Raw genomic sequence first — 21,494 nt, forward strand, 5'->3', positions numbered from 1 at the left:
GAAAAATCCTTAAAAAAGAGATAAATGAAAGAAATTTGGCATTTTTAACACCTTCTTCTATACTTCATGTAAAGGATCAGCCTACAAGTTATTTGAAAGACGGTGTGAATTAGTAACATGGCAACAGCAAAACGTCATCCACGAATCCAAAGATATCGTGATTTCTTTTTGGAACAAAGTTGTGCACAGATAAATGACATCAGGCATCCAAATTAGTCTGCATAAAAAACATAACTATCCCTTAACTGTGATAATTCATGTAAAATTGTCCGTGTGGTCTTGAAGATATCGCTTCCACGAGCGAGCTAAATCTATCTACCATGTTGTGGTGTGTTTATTTACTTGACCCATCTTTAATCCTTAGTATTGCTTAACATCTTTTGGTGATCATAGATTTTCGGACTTTGACAACGACTAATTTACACATTCATTCCTGGGGCTAGAAGTGTGAAATAGAATCGCAGCAAACAGAACTCTTAACTCCGCTTATCAAATGTGAATAAAGCGCGTGCACGCGAGGGGAGTATGATTTGTCCGGGGAGTCGGATTTCGGTACAACACCGGCACCGCTCTCTTTCAGAAAATGGGATCCGCCTGACAGCGGAGCGGATTGAATGCGGAGAGCGTTCAGAGAGCGGAGCGCTCTGCAAAATCTAGCTCTCGATAATTGTCAATAAAATAAAATGTCCTATGCAAACTTTTGAGATTATTTATTTATTCAAGTTTATAATTATTAAAGTAGATTATGGCAGGCCAGGAAGTGCATGTGTGCAGCATAGAAAGTTACCGAGAGGTGTTTGTTTGTGCGTGAGTGTGTGCATGACTTGCAGCAAAAAAGGACATCATGCGATGACATAGACAGGGAGGGAGAAAGCAGCAGACCACCTAAAAAAATTAAACGAGCCCATGGAATATATGAACTTTTATTAAATGAGAAAACATTCCCTTTGCTTTTTAACAAACAAAAAACGAGACATATAATTCTATCTTTATTAGATAAATAGATCAAAAATACTTGTTTTGGCTCTGTAAAAGCTGTACTTTTCATGATATGTATAACACTGCATAACAGCGGAGAAAATTTAAAAATCGAAAAAATGCTTATTATGAATGTCAGAAAAAACTTTTTAAAAATAATATTTTATTATTTTTTAGCATATTTATTAGAGATATGTGAGACTAGTTTACTAAATTGTACAAAGCAGTCAAGAGCAAGTGCCACTGCAAGTAAAAAGTAAATGATTGATTCACACCGAGGGTATCTCACTGAATATTATTTACTCACACAATATACACAAATATTTCTTACATTTAAATACCTGTGTTCAATAATAAAAGTAATTTTAAAGAATGTGACTGCGATGCTTTTTTCACAACCAATATGTTATATGTTAAAAACCTGTTTTCTGTCTATTTGGCTGATGGTACTCAAAAAAATATTCCAAGGTTGGCAGGTCTGCAGGCTACATTTAGCTCATTAGACACCTTTGTAACAATTACACACTTTTTATCGATCAAATAAAATAAAGTGACAAGCAACAAGAGTTTTATTTCTGCAGTTTGAATCTTTTTGCTCACTGCTCAGACACACCATGTTGATGTTTTACCACATACTAACCACATGATGTCCTCAGAGGGCTTACTCTGGAACACAAACACATTAAGCATTGAATGTTCATGTCTTCTAGTGCGGGGATGTGATGTGTTTTTTTATCCAGGGCTAATGGCTGCCGCGGAGTCTTGGGCCCCAGGCTGCAAAACACGCGCAAACGCACTTGCACACGCGTTCACATTCATGTCTATTATCATCATTTGGCTGGCAGGTGGCCTTTCCTAGGAAGTAATTTCAGAGGCGGGTGATTGTCTCGACCTAAGTACACAAGTTTTTTATATTTTCATAGACAGGGTGATTTTTATACAGTACAAACTATATATTCTATCCTCTCACCCATCCTCTAAACATAACCTTCACACAAACATTACTGCATTTTCAAATAAGCATAATTTATTTTGAATTGTAAGCCGGGTATTTTCCTATACAATCCCCACAAGGTGAAAAATTTTGTGGCATTAGCCCACTATCTATATGGTCTCCACTGTGTATGGTTTACCAGGACCCCCCACACACAGCCTCACTCATGCACACACACCATTTTAGTGTAAGGCAATGTAAAAAAGACACAAGAGACTCGTTTTATATCGTTCATTCTTTTTTCATCGTTGTCCATAAATTGGAGTGACACTGTCTTAATCACAGGCAATAATCATTAAGGACTTTAAGAATTGAAGGACATTTCTACTATATCCATACCTTACAGTTTCCCGTGCCCACCCTAGCCCAAAATGTATCTTTATTCACAGAACTATACAGAAGCCCTCAGTTTAATATCTTTCTTTTTTAAAAACCTTTATACAACATTTTCATTGAATTTTTCATAGCTTTAGATATACAGAAAAAGAGAGCCGCTTAGCAATTTACACAAACCCCTGATTGTGCATATCAGACCCTTTTTCCAACAATTGGCAGGTACAATAATAAAAGATTTAATTTGTATTAATATTCCCTTTTTTGGACTATATATTAGTCCTTAATTAGAGTTTACATATGACCTTGGCTGTATTTCTACATCACGTAATACCATGTTAATGTTTTCTTCAAAGAAAGTCTGGTTACATACAATTTTCTACACCAAACCAGACTATAAAATCTTAAATCTGGAAAAGAAAACAAATCTTACTGCTGTAGAATGCAGAATCTTTCAACACAATTCCCACTGCTGTAGCATAAAAAGCATATTTTACAGCTGCCGTGTATTAAATAAGAGCTAATATAGACAATAAGGCAATTAAAATATAGTTAAGAAAAAAACAAGAAAAACAAGATAGCCTAACACAGTTGGACTCGACTGACAAAAACAGGTACGCACTCTCACACACACACAGGCACCACCTTTTTTGAGTTTGAGAAGCATTCTTTGATTTTTGTGACGTGGTGGATTAAAAAAGGCATATGTCCCATTACAGAGGAAAAACAAACAAGGAGGCAAAACTCTTAAGGGGCCAAGATGGCCCACCCTACAGTACACCATCATAATCACCAACTGTTGCTCTTCTGCTAGTTTAATCCTACAGATTAAGAGGTATGTGGACATTTGGAATAATTTAAATGAGACAATGTAATCTGTAATCGATGTTAACACTGTATATGTGGATATTGAATATAAATACAAATTTCACCTGTATTAAACACTTAAAAAAAACTTATTTGCATGTCTCCAGTATTACAGAGCTTGTATATAATATGCATAACCTAGACCAAGGAGGCTTTTATTTGACATGATAGAAAAGGCATTCATATAAGCACTAAGGCCTAATAATGTAGATTCCTTTAAACTGAAGGCAGCTGTTTTACTGTGTGAAATATGACTTTACATTAGCATATAAGTGATAGAAAATACGCAGATTGTGCAGGCAAAAGAGAAAAATATCTGTTACTAAAATCTGGTATTAAAAAGCAGAAATGTTTTGCTCTACGCGATTTTCTTTCTTCATTGCTTGACTGATGATAGTGTGTGATTTAAAGGCGGGGTAACCGATTTCTTGAAACGTTTTTTTTTTTTTTTTTATCAACCACAAAACACACTACTACTACATGCCCTTTCCTTCATTGCTCCGCCCTGAAACGTGCTGTGCAACGCTGGCTGACTGGCTACAATTTTGTTTTGGTACTCGGGCTGAAAATGACAACCCTGCCTTTAAGATTTTGGCACTAAACTGTAGTTTTGCTAAATTAAACTGCATTAATAGAAAATTGCAAAAGCCATCAAAATTAATAGTAAAAGCTACGCTTAACACAATGTTTTAAGACAGTCACCACAGTCTAGATGGTATAAAAAGACCCTTGTTCCTTGTCATTCGCACCTTTAAAAAAAACATATTTTTTTGTAAGCAGAGGACACTGAAAGCACATTCGCTATTATAGGGTGAGTTAAGTTTGTGTAAAACTCAGTAGAAGTGTATTAACAACATCATCAGATCAGACAAGAAATTTGATTACAGCAGGTGTGTATAGACGGTTTGAGAAGCAACAACATAAACAAACGTCATGTGGCCCAACCGTAACTCCGCAAAGAATCAATAAATGTTGAGTAGTTTTGATTTAATTTACAACAATGAATTTGCAATAAAATATTAATATAAATTAAATGTAAAATAAATTGTTATATAACTAGCCACTAGCCAGACCGATAACCAAACACAGACCGGAAGCTATCTTCAGGCCAGGCGCATGCATCAGATCAAACCGTCTATAGAGTGTAGGTCAATCTGCTGATTTCCAAGATGCAATTTCATTTGAGGGAGACACAGTTTAAAATCTAAATGTACTTTTTTAAATATCTAGACATGCATGTGAGACTGAAGTATACTGGGGATGGAAAGATGGCATGTACTAGAATTTTTTAAAACCCTGGTTGTACGACTAAGGACAATTCTTACAGCACTTTCAATCTCTTTCTTTCTTTCTTTCTTTCTTTCTTTCTTTCAAAAACACACATACACGCTAGCAATCTCAATTGTACCAATAAAAGAGCTTTCAGGTATTTGACAGACTTTGTGCTCTCAGCCATCTAAAGCAACCAATTGCATATTAAGAGTGGATGTATTTTTATAAACATACTACTGTTCAAAAGTTCATTTTAAAATAATAGTAAACTCATCAAAATTATGGAACACAAATTTTTATCTGGGAACGATCAAAAATTATTCCAAATTGTTAGATTTAAGCATCTTTAGTTAAGTCAATCTTTGCCTAATATTTGCAGAAACGTTGTCTCTGCACTTTATCAATCAGCATTAACATTCATTCATTTGAGGAAGAATTTAACATTTTGTCTAAATGTTCGTCTTGAAGTCTCGTCCTTTGATCCTTTTTACTACTGAAGAATATTTCCATCTACAATATGCTGTGTCTGGTTTTCTTCATTATTCCATCCAAGTGATACATTTTTATAAAAAAAGGAAATGAACAAATATGTAATGATCCAATTTAATCAAGTTTTGTCTACAAAACTAATTTTAGATCTAAAAAGGGCAAGAAAAACCTTTTACTCCAGTGACCCTAAACTTTTGAAAGGTAGTGTGTGTGTATCAATACGTGCGATGAATAGACACATTTTTCGTGTTTCATCAGACAGAAGTATATGCAATCAGTTTTGACTGGGTTTGAATGTGTGTTTGTGTACAGCTTTCTTTTAATGAACTGAGGCACAGCATGGCTGAAGCTTAGATGACTGCAATCACACCACACACACACAAACACACGCACACAAACGCATACACTATAGCACAGTAAGGCAGACTGATTAGGCAAACTATAGCAAATAAAGCTCTTTTTCCCTAATCAATAATCTTTCTTTTCTCAGTCTTGCTTTACAATCCGTCTCTCAATTTTGTTTAGGAAACACAACACTCGGGAACACAAAAGCGACAAAGCAAAACTAAAAACAGTTAGCATTTTTCTTCTACTGAGCACGTCAAGACCTGTGTACAAATGGCTACAATCAAAAATTAGGCACTTTTTTAAAAAACATTGTATTTATATAGACTTTAATAATATTGACGTCTGCTATATATTTTTTATCTATCATTATACTATTTAACATCTCTTTTACAATACTTGAAAGTTTGTGGTAGAGGGAAAAAATGAGTATCATTGGCTCGTGGTTGGCAGTCAGCGTCGCAGTGGCCCTTCATGACTGGCTGAAGGACACGACCGTCTCTGTGTTCTGTTGCAAAAATGTTGAATTGTCTTTTGGCACACGTTACATGATTTTTTTTATTGAACCAATGAAAACAAATGAGAGTACTCTAAATGTTGTTATGAGCCAAGAGCAGTTACTGTAAGTCTCCACTGCTGAGGGATTTGGGCAATCGCATCATTTTTCAAAACACATCAGGTGCACACACAGACCAACACTCACGCAGGAAGGACAGGCGCTGACTGGTCCTCCATCTTATTTCTGATTGCAGGAACACATAATCAATCTGGAAAAACACATAGAACAACACACGGTTCAGGATCTTTAAGAAAACCCCAATGGTAAGGGCTATATAAGGAACCACTTCATGTTAAAAATACAATGTCTATGTTAAATATCATGGACACATTTCACATTTCAAATCCAATCATTACAAATAAATCAAACATGGAGTGGCTCAGTAACCAGACTCAAAATAAAATTCTCATTGTCATTTCAAACCTTCTTATACAGAACACAAAAGAAGATATTTTGAAGAATGTTGGTAAACGAACAACGAGCGGTAGCTATTGACTTGCATCGGTTTTGTGTCCATACAATGGAAGTGAATGGGTACCGTCATTGTTCAGTTTCCAACATTCTTTAAAATATCTTGATTTATTTGAATTAAAGTTTGAACTATTCCTTTAAATCATTTAATATATTTGAAAACACAGTAATACATTGTTACAATATATTGAATAATACAATTTTCATGTATTAAAATAGCACTTTATTCCAAAACATGGAAATGTATCGTTTAATACATTGCATTATAGTATCCAGGAGGATAGTCTTCAATTTCCAACATTAAAGGAAAATTTATTTTATCACTTTTTCAGACATTGTTTTTTTTGGCTGATGTCACAACTGATGTAAAAAAGCTCAAGGTAGCTTTCATAAAATTGAATAATCTAACGATGACAATAATTTACGTTCGGGGACACGTTGAAGGTCAATGGTGAAAGCTTATTGCCTACCATACTACAATCACACTCTAATACGCTCAGTCACAATGTTATAACAAGCAACATACCAGAGGATAACATAGTCAAACAGGCACCAAACTACTTTGAGTTTAGTCTACTGTACAGACAGAAGGCAGCAGGAGAAGATTCAGATATGCACACACACACATACGTGGCCACACACACACTCAACCAGTGAAACACAAACACAGCAAAATATCACAAGAATTAGACTTAATAGACAGCAATAATAAGAGTGCCATTAAAAACAAATCATCATTTACCAGATCTTCCTCAGTTTACTCAAGAGCGTGTCTGTCTTTATTTTCCTGTGTTATTGCTAAACAGGTTTCATGAGATTATTGCATGTCTGTCTGGACCTGCTTCTTTTAACCGAAGCTTTTTTGCACTTTTACTCGCAGACATGTTTAAGATACAAAGTTTTCTATTTTTGTCCTTTCAATGCAGTACTGCTGTCTGTGCGTTTACACAAACATGCTGTGATATTGCATGTGCCATCCCAGACGCGCACAAAGATGGCTGTCTATACGCAGATAAAGGCCAGAAGCGGTCACAGTCAAAGATTCAGCAGTATGTGAACAGCCTCCACTCTAGTCAGAAGCACCTCACACAATTAACACACACTGTAAATGCACCACACACAGTGCACACACTGCAAACACTCCACCATGTGTGAAAGTGCGAGTATACTCACACAAACCGCAAATATTCCAACCTGTGTGAGAGTGTGTGTGTTCGTGTGTGAACGCCCACTGGATAGAAATACCAGGGTCATTCTCAGGAAACAGCCATTTGTGCCTGTTAAAAATGTATGTTTTATAGTTTTGTAACCACTTCAGAAATATGGGATTTTCAATGGCTGATTCTATTGCCCCGATACATCCCTGCAACAATGCGACGGAACATCTTGCGATGGCTACTGGTGGCTGATTGATTTATGTGGACTGATGCTGGACATTAAACCTTCGCACATACAATGACAACACAATACTTGTGAGCTATGACATGGATAACTAAAAGAAAATCACAAATACTGCTTTCCTACTCTCGATCCTGAAATGTGCATTATAACAAACTAATATCGCCATTACGATAGAGAGAAACAGAATGTGACAGAGAAACAGACAGAAAGCAAAACAAATTTTAAAGTATGTGCTATTGGAAAGAAAGAGACTGTCTTTGTTTTTGTGTGCCTTTGTAAGTGTGTGAAGGGAAAAACTGAGATAGGGAATGTTGTACAGATCTGTGAGAGAAGGCTTGCCAAACAGAGTGTGGCTTACGTTTGAAGGGCCGAGTGAGAGAAAAAGGGTCTTTGAGTTTGTGTGTGCAATGGCTCAAGACACAACTAACTGCTCTATATACAGACATTTATGTCACACAGAGGTTTAAAACTGTGGTTACAGACTTGCTATAGACCAATGTGCACAGGTCTGTGCCCACGTCTTTACATTACTGTATGTCTGATGTTCCATTAACATCCTTTGCATCAAATAATCCTCATCGACAACACACACACGCAGTAAAAAATGTTTTACAGAATTTTCACATCTTATTGAAATGTGATAAAAAAATGCATTTTAAATAGACTACAAATGTACATGTCTGATTTAAAATAACATGAAAAGCATGTCTACATTTAACTATACATAAATGGAATGTTACCATTTAATTTAAAATACTTTAATTTAATTTTTACATAGCAGGTTTGTACAGTGTGGGGACTTTCTATAGATATAATGACTCTTATACAGTACAAACTGTCCCTATAAATCTGGTCTCCCCAAACAAACAGCAGCCATCTAAACACATGCATTTTAAAGGGATAGTTCAACCCAAAATGAGAATTCTGTCATCATTTACCCTCTTGTCATTTCAAACCTGTACCACTTTCTATCTTCTTCAAAACAAAAAAGAAGATATTTTGAAAAATAATGGTTAACAAAAAACGTTGATCCCCATTCACCTTTTCACTATTTTGGGGTGAACTATCCCTTTAACGTTCTCCCTCTCTTCCTCTACAGTATCCACTAAACAACACCTTTAACCACTGCAGCTCTGAGTGTGTACATGTGTGTGTAACAGTATGTGTGTGTGAATGGTTTGTTAACAGCAGACAGATCAATTGGCTGTGCTCTCCGTACACCCACTTGAGTTCAACATACTCTCTCTGCAGACAAGCACCTACCCACACAAACACAACCATATATATACACTCTCGAAAACCTATTCTTTCTCTCAGACACCCAAATATTTCAAATATACATATGTATTTATATTTTGGTATTATATATATATATATATATATATATACTTTATATACATGGGAGTTGGAAATATTTTGAAAAATATTCCCAGAAATGTTTTATGTATGTAAATTGTATACTATCAAAGGTAGTTTCTAGTCATTGTGGAGTTAATTTTCATATTGTAATTTCAGAAAGTTTTGGAATATTCTTCCTCTCCCCAAATTTTGTCACTACCGAAACACAATAATATATAATTTAATAATTTAATAACCAATCGCGTGTATATCTATAACAGTTACAATTTGAACAATATTTCCTGTGTAATTTATGAGATGTGTTGTGTTTGAATCCAATCTTTCTTTGTAAAAGGCATAAAATTGATCATACTGGTTTCAAACTTAAGGTATCATTAGTTTATATACACATTGAACCAAACACTATCATAACATCTTAGTTGATAATTTAATATACTTTATTTTTGCCAAAAATCCCATGTGTCGGTCGTGATACACACATTTTCAGTATTTGTTTTTTCACCAAAAGCACCAGCTCCGAACCAGAAAAAGTGGTTCTTATCTAGCACCGAAACGTTGCTGGGCTAGAAGTAAGAACTGCTTTTGTCAGGTGCTGGGGGCGGGGTTACCGTGACCACTGACAAACCCTGACCACCATTTTTTTAATTCAGTTCAATTCAATTCATGATGGACGCGAAACAAAAGCAACACTGGTTTCGTCGTGATTCAACGTGTTTGGATGCAGATGTACGCTCGAAAAGACATGAACATCACAAGCAAGACAACATCCGCCATGTTGGTGGTGTTTTAGGTTTTAAAAGGTCAGTCCGCCCCTGGTGGTACGTTTTGGTCGTGACTGTTTTGGTAGTGACAATTTTTGAATACTTTTGAATACTTAAAGACGCTTATCAGCACATGGTTAGCGAGCACAGTTCTGAACATATGTACACACATTGAAACAAAATGTTATGGAATAACGTCGAAAAAGTTGCTTAATTGCAGAAAAAAGATGTTAAAAAAGATCAAATAAAAAACATCAAAAATATATCTTTTAAACAACAATGGAAAAATACTAAACATTTTTTTATATCCAATTGAAAGTACCCAATAAACAATGAGTATATATATATTAAGCTTACTGATATTATAAATATTATTGTGGGTTACAATAGATAATAGAAGGATCTTAGTAAACAACCAAGATTTGAATACTTGAATGCTTTTTAAAGGTGTTTTGTTGATGTGGGACAGCAGTTTGCACGAATTCTGTAGAATGGCCCGTATATATATTTGAAATATACAGTGCTATGCAAAAGTCCTAGGCAGATTAGTATTTCCAAAGCGTGTCAGTATTAAATATCAGTTTACATTTTTAAATATTCCTTTTGCCTATATTTGTAATAATAATATTTTTCTATCTATTATTACATAAAGAAAGAGAAAAACTGAGACAAACTATCCAAAGGAACTGTGTCAATGTCTCCAAGGCGTTAGGTAAACCTTACCTGCAAAGCTACAGTCCTGTGAAAAGTTTTGGGCTTGCTTCAATTTTGAATCAATTTTATTTATCAATCAACTTCTATTAACTAAATCAAATTAATATTAAGTGTGACCTCACTTTGCATTAAAAGCAGCTTTTCTACAGATAAACTTGATGATTATTTAATTTAAGTGTCTACGAGACACTGCCACAGTTTTTTAAGATTTCGTTTATTTCTTTCTTCATGTAATAATAGATAGATTTTATGATGGTGAGACCAGATCTCTGTGTGGAGCACCGGCTTTTGTTACATTCTCACTGTATTATTACAAAAAATGGCAAAAAGGATGTTTGACAAAGGAAACGGATATTTACTACTAACACACTACAGCAAAATATGTAAATAACTGGTTTAAAACCATTGGGACTTATGCATATATATATATATATATATATATATATATATATATATATATATATATATATTAGCATGCTGTATATAATACATTTAGCAAATATTAAATAGTAAATTGAGATAAATTGTAAATAAACAATAAAGATATAGTTGAGATAGTTATAAATCCTAGTGTTGGCCTTCCCTAAACAACTTTAGAAACAAATATTTAGACTTTGTGATTAGCTTACAATGAATGAACAAAAAATGTGAGTTTAGTGGTTTTTGTAAATGGCACAGAACTAACCATCAAGAGTGTGGTCAAGGCCATTACCAGAATTCATAAGATCTGGGACAAATTATGAGGTCCTCATTCACCTGTCACTGTAAAAATGTGTTTATGCGCTTCTCTCAACAAAGAGTCGTACAGTTCTGGCAGACAACTACCTTGCCTTCACAGTTGAGTTCCTACCTGGATGTAATACATCGTCAAATGAGCCTGAAGACTTTGACCAGTCCAAAAGCTGAAAATTGTCTCGGGTAAGAAGTCATCAAAGCACAACGTTTGGGTCACGTTCTGTCTACCAAGTTGTGGCAAGTTTTTGAAAAAAAAATTGTATGTGATATGACTAAATGGAAAGCTTACACCATGTCTGCCACAAAATACAATAGAATGCATTAGAACCCATTATAATCTTAAATTCTGTCCAGACTGGATGCGCCTTGTGCAAGCCTTGTGTGTTATGGTGTAGACACAGTGTTATGTGATGCAGTCTTTGATTTGCTGGTTCAAATATTTAAATTTTATACAAATAATAACATATACATATGATAAATATTTAGACATTTTAATCAAAACACTTGGGAAGGCGGTAGCGAATAAAACTACAAAGGAGAAGGTGGTTAAAATCTTCTCGACCGTCACTCAGAATTTTACACCTTTTCTGACCTCGACCCTAATAACATTGTGTTTGTGTCATACTGTCAACGACATGAAGAGGACGGGAAGTGAATATTTCGCTGAAAGAGTCAGAGAGAGAGAAAGAAGGACAAGCAGGGGGCTGAAAAGGAACAACACTCTCATTAGTATCACTAAGGAAACGAAACGAAGTCTTCCTTTGACGTAGGGAAAATCAAAAGTCCAAAAATAAGCATCAAAACATTGAACCTTTTCACTTCAAGTACAAAAGCAGGAGTGATACAGGTTTTTCTGCCATAGAAACATTTTTAACTGTCATTAAAAGCTCTTTTCTATAAAATGTTGATAATATAGCTTTCAACAAAGTACCATAATGTAGTCGATTTGTGTTATATTTCAAATCTTCTAAAGTAATATGATTGTGTGTAAAACTATCAGTATATTTTTACTAAATAATGTTTTGCTTCCTTTGTATGCATACAAAACATTCCCACATTTATTTTAAACACAAAAGGAGAGACAGGGTAAAAGGTAAATAGGACATTTTAAGTAAATAATTCATTCTGAACGACTTTAATTGTGATTTTAACACGTTCCACAGACAAAAAACAGGCTGGTTTCAAGTGAAACTCATATTACATGTTTTTAAAACAGATGCTTTTGATTTTCCATGTGGTACAAATTAACTGACACTATGCAAACACAGTCTCATGGGAATTCGTCACTATTTAGTATAAATAGTTCACTATAAAGGTGAACCATTTGTATGAATTCATACGATCTTATTTATACTTTTCTTTCATCCAAGTAACATTAGGTTTAGGGGAAGGGCGTCGGTGTAGCCTTTTCCTAATCATACATTTTTATATGGTGGACAATCCTAAACTAAAACTAAATCCTATGAGGTGTCTTACTGGGATGAATTACACAAAGGATGACTTTGATTTAAGTTTTCTCCATTTTTTATTAATATTAATCTCAAATGGGAATGTAAGGAATCACCTCAAAAAACACACACGCACAATGGTGTGAGAAAGGACCCTCTTTCAGGTCCACTATAAAGGAAGGTATTCTCCTCTGGGCTGCTGATGGGTCGGCTAGATTACAGCTCCTATGACCCACTGCAACCTGCACGTCTAGACAGCTCTGGGTCGGAGCAGATTCCCTCCTTAGCATCACTGTGGTGACTGCTGAGGTAAAGCCGTCAGAGCGTCACTTTGAGTCACACAATACCTGCATTGACGTTTAATTCCTGGTCTATCTCTTTTAATCTATCTTTCCTCCTCCATCTAGTCTGAGCTTTACTGTCTTTCAGAAGCCAAATACTCTCTAGTCCATCTTTTTTTCCCTCTGGTGTCATTTATCTTTCAAACACTAAATAATTTCTTTGTCTTTCATGCAATGTCTTGTACAAGTTACAGCCCTCGTTTTTTAACACACGTACTCTCTTTCTCTCTTGATGGCAAGCAGTTTAAAGCAACATATTGTAGTTTTTCGTCCTTACAATAATGTCCCTAAAATTATTTTAGTGGTAGAATACTACTGCCGCTGCTACCTGAGCAGCCTCAGAGCGGATACAACCACACGCTGCAAGTTCTGTGTTCGTGACACATGGGGGAACCCGTGAGCAAATGTTCCATAGTGTTGCTTTAAAAGAAAGTTTCTGGGATGCCTATCAAGTGTAGCACAGAAATTCATTGTACAGTCATTATACCTTGACCTTCTTTTTACAATTTTGGATGAGGCCAAATTTTTTTTCAATACCTGTAACCCATGCAAGTTATGCAAAATCAGAAATTAAAAAAAAAAAAAAATGTGATCGCTAAATCAAAAAAAAAACGGTCGAAATTTGCTCACCCTCTTCTGCAGAGTACAAAATAAGATATTTTGAAGAATGTTGGTAACCGAACAACGATGGTACCTACAGTATAAACTTGCATACAAGAATTGAATGGGTACCGCCATTGTTCTGTAACAAACATACTGTGCATACAAAATGTCTTAAAGAAATCTATACAGCTATGAAATGACAAGAGGGTGAGCAAATTATGAAATGATTGTCAGTTTTGGGTGAACTATCCCTTGAAAAAAGCTAATACTACTTAAAACACCTCAAATAAATTATAAACAGTACCTTGACAACCACCCTCAAAAAACAAACTGCTACTGTGTTGCAAATACACCTCCTTCACCTGTCACTGTTAAAAAAAACCAGATAATTCCGCTCCAGAGTCAGACAGCCAATGTTACTGTCACATTTAATCAGAGCAATGTTGGACAAACTGCAGAGAGGGAGGCCGTTTACAATTTTAGGAAAATAAACCTATGAATAACTTGGTTGTTCAATATATAACATTTTTGAAGAAATACAGATCAGCTGCATTCTGAACATCTCAAATGTTAGCTTTTTGGAAAACACTTATCCTTAAATTTGCCATAGCTAGGAGCAAACTGAGCAACTCACCCGTTTTAAGACTATACACTATGTGCATCAGCTCTATGGCCACTTGCATGCCACAGTGTGTTCAGTAAAATGAATTATAGAAGGTCACTATGAAAGACGCACAGGAAATCAAGGAGAAAATGAAAGAGAAAGCAGGCGAGAGATGTGTCCTACCAAAGCCACATTCAGGAACGTTTTCAGCAAGACTGAAGTTGAATAGCCATAATTATCTACAATCACAGCGGGTTAAATATATATGTGGATACAGGGCTCCTCAGAGGTATCCCTTATAAACACTTAGAGAGACCACAAGTATGCTATACTCTATCCCCACACATCACAGACACTCATTCTCTTTACAGTACCATGTAGAAAACACAACACACAGGGCCGTCCAACAACTAAAATGAATTGTGGTTAATAATGGAATCAATATATTCCACATCTTTAAAAAAACTGATCTGTAATAAAAGAAAGAGGTAGGTGAGGCCCCAAATAACCTCTTAAAATAATATATTATCATTATTGTGAGCCACTGTAAAGCAGACTCATGTTGAAGTTCAACATGAATTTTGCTATTAGCAAAACATCATGCTCTTGATTAAAAAATGATATGTGGATATGGGTTATTGTTTCTGGGATAAGGGTTATAATTGTTTAGTAGTTGAGGACTCAAAACAAGTTTGCGTGGTATTGCTTTAAAAAAAATCAGAAATTTATGTTCAACCAAACAGTCAAATGGCAACAGCAAAAGAATTAAACTGTGTTTATGCTAATCTCTTACCTTTACTATCCTTCCTGCTGTTTTGGTGGACTCTCATTTCTTCTGACTTGATAAAATCAATGCTGGCATATGTGTTAATACTGGAGGTGGTGTTTCCACCTGCTCCACCCAATCCCCCGGACAACCCTCCTCCTCCCACAGAAGAGAAAAATGAGAGAGGGCCAGAGGGTCCATCTCCAGTGGTTTGAGAGTTCTCCCTACTGACCAAGTCTAAATCAATGTAGTTTAGGCCTTGCTCCGGGGATACGGGCGAACTCTGGGTACCAGGTAGAGCTGCTGCTCCGGGGCTGGGACACTGTGGAGAGGTTGACCGACCACTGGCTCGGAGGTTATTGTCTAGTCCCTGTTGTCGAGGGGGAGCACCATGTTGTGTTTCAGGAAAAGAAGGGGAAGCAGAGGGCGAGAGGGGTAGAGTTGAAGGGGCCATAAATGTCTCTGAGCGGTGACGTCTTCTTGCTGATGATTCTGGCCTGACAACTCGAGCTCCCTGATCCACATTTGAAAAAGCCTTGGGTGAAGAGAAATTCATGTTATGTTCCTGTTCCATGGAGGAGGGCTGAGGCGTTTGGCCGTGTTTCGGAGACTTCGATGCGTTATCTGTAGCCAATCCAAATTTCATCTCTGTATAGTCTGTGAAAGGATTAGCAGCCACATCTGCAGATGAGGTAACATTGCTCTTCCTGAGTCCTGTTTCTACTTTTTGTTCCATTTTAGAAGCTCTTGTGAGATCCTCTCTGACTTTTTGGGCCGGTTTGAATGAAGAGAGGGGAGTGAGAGAAGAATAGGAGTTACCTAAGTCCATGTTCACATATTCAGAAGATAGAGAAATGGAGGTGGAAATGGGTGCTGAAAAGCTTCGAGGAAGGTTGGCAGTTGCACCCTTACATGACTGTGATCGGTGAAAAGCTTGATTTCCTTGTGCAATGGAGTTTCCTGGGTCAGCTGTACTTCTTTCATTGTTATGGCCTCCTCGCTCACCCTGGTAAACAATGCTTACATACTCTCCAGGGCTCTGGGATGCTGTTGGCAGCAAAGTTTCCCTGACTCTGGGCAGCGTGTTAGCTTTGGACATATCCACGAAAAAGGACTTGTCTTTTCTTTTTGGCAAGTGACCCTGTTTCTGAATACCTGGTCCACATCTCTGTTGGTGATGGTGCTGGGTTGGGACCTTAGGATGAGGTCCTCCTACCCTGTGTCCTGTGACCAACCTACTTGCTCGTCCTATGCCACCTACAGACACAGATAAAGACCTGTCTTCAAGGCTTTCGCTGCTAGCTGAACTAGAGGAGAATGAAGATGAGGACAGAGAAAGTTGGCAACCACCACCTGAGCCCACAGGCATGTCCCCTCCGCAAGGGTAACCACTATGTACAGTCTTTCTTCTAGCTTCACCTCTACCAATACAAGCCTTGTCCAAATCTTCTTCAAACCGGGTCGAAAGGGTGGTGTGTTTGTATGAACGTGGCAGAGAAAAATAAGAATAGACCATCTTTGGCTGCAGTGGTTGCTGCTCTGGGTGTGATGGAGGTGTACTGCAAGCTGACCTGGCACTTATAGGTGACATGTTCATATAGTCACTGCCCGCCCGACTCTCCATGCTCCCCCTGCTACTCCAAATGCACCCACTCATGCCGTGTAAATCAGGTGAACAACTACTGTTAGGAGACATCATCATATACCCTTCACTGATGGGTAGGCGGATGTGCTGAGGGGGTGAAACACTGTTGTTGGGGGTCATGGCCATGTATTCATCTCCACCCTTTGACGCTGCATCTAAACCCGAGACAGAAAATGACAATGAAGCAGGAGGAGCCGAAACACCTGGTAACATAGACATGTAGCCACAGTCAATTGAGGAGTCCACAGGACCGCCTTTAGTACTAACACCTTTATCTGCTGAAGTTTCCTGCACTAAAGATGTTGTAGCTAAACCCCCTGAGCCCCGGCGTGACGTGAAAGACTCTCTACTTGCACTGCGTGACATCACTGCATAGTCTTCTTCATCCTCCTCTTCTTGACCGCAAGGGACCAAGTGCTCCTGGGCAATAGTAGGTGGTAAGGAAGCTCGCTTGCTAAGAAGCCTGCGCTCAGCCTCACATTCACGATTAGATGATCGACGAAAAACTCTGCGTCCATGAGCACGTTTGTGAGAACCTTCTCGATGTCCCATCAGGATATAACTAGCTCCACCTTCAACAAGGGCTGCAGGAATCCCAGCAGTCAGTAAGGAGTGTTCACCAGGACTGGAGCCATATTCATCAGAAGAACCATAATCACTGGGTGATCCCGACATGGACACTCTCTGAGGGATTCTAGCATACGTGCAGATTGGAACTGTTCCAAAGGGAGCTCCACTCAACCCACATTCTGATCCATGGCCAGAGCTAGAAGACAGGCTGGGGGCAGGAGAAGGGGCAGGGTTAGGCGTGTACCGTGCAAGGCTTAGGGTTATTTTGGCTGGAGTGGGTGCTCGTGTGGGTTTAGGTCTCAGGGTTGGGGTAGTTGAGCAGGAGGACCCATTGAGACTCGGGCTTGTGCTAAGTGCTGTTATTCTGCCGCCTCCATTCTCTGTTCGAGCCCCAATACTGGCTGTCCGTGACCTGGAAAATCCTTGCCGCGGAGTTGGAGAAGTGTTGGTGCTATGAGGTACGCCAGGGGTTTCTGTTCTAGCACGTCTGGAAAAACCAACCTGGGAGGGCGGCAGATTTGGGTGGTGCCGCCTAGATGGTACACTGATAGGGTTAGAGGCAGTTCCTCCACCACAACTAACACCAACAGTTTGGGATTTGCTTCTTTGACGGAACTCTTCACTCAGAGCCTTCATAGCCTCAAGCAGGGTCTCATGCATGTTCTGTGCTACCACTGAGTCCTCAACTTGCATCCAGAATTCTCCAGGACCCGTCATGGCCGAACGACCCACTTCAATGAAAAAGAAGTTCTCTGAGTGGCCGCAGCGTCGCACATTCATTAGCTGGAGGACCACAGCTGCAACATCCGAGTTCAGCTTGACAAAGTTGACTGTTTTGTCTGTCAAGCAAAGTCGATAGATGCCAACTAGATTTCTAGCTTGGCCCAAACCTTTAGGCCACACTTTAACCTGCCAGACCTCCTTAAAAGCAGGGCCTGGGGAAGGCAGTCCACAGTCTCCTCCACTTCCACAGTCATCAGGAGTTTTACCTATAGGTACAATAGAAAAAAAGATATAGGTAACTGAATAATAATAAATGAAAAAAACAGATGTTAAGAAAAAGTAACAAACTTGACTTTTACCATCATTTCAGTGATTTACATTTCTACAAAATGGAAAAGGATAATTGCTCCAAATCTCATTAGTCTGTCTGTCACAATGTATCATGGGCATCTCATTCGTGATGCACCCCCAAAATGAATTTTTAAAAATGGTTCAAATAAGAATCAATAAATTAATTCTTCACGCTATAAAAGTACTCTACAAAACAACACATGAATAACAAAGTTATTTGCCTCACTATTAAAGTTGATACAAAAAACATGTCTGTTTCGTGGAAAAGAGCAGTGTAAACATCCTTTCAAACATTCCTCTTGTCTAAAGATGAAAGAAAATCATACGGGTGTGAAATCACACGGGTGTGAGTGAATCATGACAAAATGTATATTTTTGGATGAACGAGATATAGGCTAGCTAAAGAAATCTTTCAGATGGAGTAAATAAATCCGTATAATTGTTGTTAGGCTAATATACATAAAACTAACTCTGCAAACAGTGTATATATTACAGGCTATTGTTCACAATCATGTTTTAAATAAACATTCTTAATCGCATACAATCTTTAAAACAGACTTCCATATATTTTTATATTTTTCCACATTTTAATAATAAGTTATTACAACGAATGTCATTGCTGCTTACGTGACTTTTTGCGGGGTTTATTGGTATTTTGTAGTGCGCTTGTAAATTTAAGAGCCAGTGCGACGCTTTCACCGTAGTAGCGTGAATCTATTACAGCATGAGGATTTACAGATGCGCAGCGAATCAGAATGGAGGACTGGTTACCGATTTATTTGCTCGGCAACATAACGTCTCCATATCATCAAATCACTGATGGCCTGCTGTTCAACCCTATGATCGGTTCATTAGGCGGTGGGGTGGGGGATCATGTTCTATCAAAACACGATGACTAGTGCAAGGGAAGGCGCCGTATTCCCAAAAACGCGCTGCAGCCGCTGCTGCTCCCGCTCGCTCCCCTCCCTGGCAGAAGCGCTATGACAGAAATGTAGGTTACACGCACAAATGTGTAGAAAAACAAAAACAGTCGTACGCGCCGCTGCAGCAGCACCCGCTGCACAATGCGCCACTGACACACTACGCTATAGTGATACGAGCATTTAAACATTTCGCAGTGTTATGAATTTAGGCTGCACCTTTCCATATTCAGCCCTGTTAAAATACAATGAATCCATAGGAAAGACCTTGAATAGCCCTGCGAGGTATACACAGTCACTGACTGTGCCTTTTTAAAAACGTGTGCATTCACATTTCCAGGTGTGGTGGTGGGCACATTAAACAGACGGGTGGGGTAGACCGTGCATTTGACTCGACGTTTGCAAATCAGCCCAAAGCCAAGGGGGCTCCCATCAACACGGACGTTGATGGGCAGGTTAAGCAACTACAGCCACCGAGGTTTATGCTGCAGCATATATGTGAAAGACAGATGCGTGACAGATGTGTGAATGCATTTCATCCGAGGATAAAATGAGACTTTTCTGACTTACATTTACATTGTAGATCCAGCATGGCCTGGTACCATTCGTTTTGGACGTCCTCGGTGTCTGCGGCTATGGTAAAGCTCTCCCCGCGGGTATACAACACTATCATGTACTTGTTCTTTGAATCTGCCCGCTTGTTGATGTTGAAGCAGGAGTCCAGGTTCACCGCTTTCTTTGGGACCGGTGACTTGCTTCGAAATTTCTTCTCGTTTTCATAATATTCGAGTCTGGCCGGGCCCTGCTCCGATGCAGCCCTGAGAACGAAAAAGCGCCGGTGCATAGATTTCTGCTTGCGGAGATAACCGCTCTTCCGAACGTCCTCGTAGCTCTGCTGCTCCATCGCCGCCTGGTTCTCCATTGCTGCGCGTTTTGCTTGTTTATTCCCACCAATGCCTATCTTACCAGAATCAGTGGCGTGCTTCACATTCGTTCATGATACCAGCAATTCCCTTTCTCTCATCATGCAATCACAGTCCCTCGAGGAGAGCCAAAATAGGCGATGTGTGTTGTTTTCCTCTCGGTCCAGCTTGTGTGGATGTGGTGTGCACCCGGGTTCCACTGACAGGCGTGCACATGCGGCATGCGACGTCTACACTAGCATGCTGGTGTATATCATTGCAAGCTTACCAGAATTGTTTACTGTACAGACTCTACCCCGCATACTCAGATGCCCCCCTCTGCCCACCTCTATAGAACTGACGAACCCATTAATATAATATGGAGTACATGGTGTCAACATGCGTGGAGACGCAGACTGCATTGCTTTCGGTGTTGTCTGGAGGAATCGTCAGATGTGAGTTAGCATCCTCTTGGTTGAATAAATACAGATTTGTATTCATTAAATTGTCTGTTTTTTGGGATTTGTATTTTGTCATTGAACAGAGCAGTATGCCAAATTATGCTTTTTAAGGATATTTTTTTTATTTTATATACAAAAACAAATACAATTCTGTTTTCGCAGACTATAATTTTTTTTATTATTAAATGCGGAATCCCCTTCTCGGTCATTGGTAAATCTCCTGCGCTAATGCATCCATCAAAGTGTGCCATTTGCGACATCTGTTGGTCGTCTGTTGCAAATGTTAGAAATAAAGGGGTGGTTTCGACTTAATATCCGAGGTGTCCAAACTAAAAACAGCTTGCACTGTAATATCTTAAAATACCAATTTGTCTCATAATGAACACTTAAAATTTCTTAAAGGGGTCCCAATTTAACTCGCCTAGTCCTGGTTTAATCTAATCCCTGTTCGGGAAACTGCCCCTGAATGTATTTTTGACAGTTCCTACCTGTATAAATAAATATAGTAATTAAGAAAATATATTTAGTAAAAAGGAAAACCAAAATGAATTATTTTAAAACAAATTGTGATTTTTGGTTTCTTGTGATTGAACATTTATACCCTGATCAGAGGCTTGGGCAATGGATGACGTGATTACAAGGATGGTGATACTTATCTTTTAATTAATACAAATATTATAAAAAATAAATACAGTCTTTAAAACCTAATTAACTAAAATATCGTTTAAACAAAACACATTTTCTGTATTTTTTCAACCATTGACCCTAGGACAACTATGTTGTATACGGGGGTTTTATAATGTATATTGTAAAAATATAGGTGTCCATGGGAAATGTTCACAATAGAGTTGCGAATGGATATGGATGTTTTCCGAAATGCTG

The 21,494-nt window shown here is 38.1% G+C and overlaps 1 protein-coding gene across 1 annotated transcript; it reads right to left on the bottom strand.

Annotated features, from left to right (window-relative positions):
• Positions 1–2,035: 2,035 nt before the first annotated feature.
• On the bottom strand, positions 2,036–20,445 carry si:ch211-284e13.4 (insulin receptor substrate 1-B). The gene is made up of 3 exons (XM_056747347.1): positions 19,820–20,445; positions 15,068–18,244; positions 2,036–6,045 (listed from the first exon to the last, which is right to left on the bottom strand). Exons 1-3 carry the CDS (start codon positions 20,169–20,171, stop codon positions 6,041–6,043), a joined length of 3,534 nt encoding a protein of 1,177 aa, XP_056603325.1. The 5' UTR covers positions 20,172–20,445; the 3' UTR covers positions 2,036–6,040.
• Positions 20,446–21,494: the final 1,049 nt, after the last annotated feature.

This window comes from Triplophysa dalaica, chromosome 4 (assembly GCF_015846415.1).
Source record: "Triplophysa dalaica isolate WHDGS20190420 chromosome 4, ASM1584641v1, whole genome shotgun sequence".
In the NCBI taxonomy this organism is placed as follows: Eukaryota; Metazoa; Chordata; class Actinopteri; order Cypriniformes; family Nemacheilidae; genus Triplophysa; species Triplophysa dalaica.

What these genes read in the sequence shown, in the direction of transcription:
- si:ch211-284e13.4 (XM_056747347.1), bottom strand. Translation starts at nt 20,171, where the DNA reads ATGGAGAACCAGGCGGCGATGGAGCAGCAGAGCTACGAGGACGTTCGG. An exon ending in GCTGGATCTACAATGTAAAT is followed by an intron (nt 18,245 to 19,819) that starts GTAAGTCAGAAA and finishes TTGTACCTATAG; the next exon opens with GTAAAACTCCTGATGACTGT.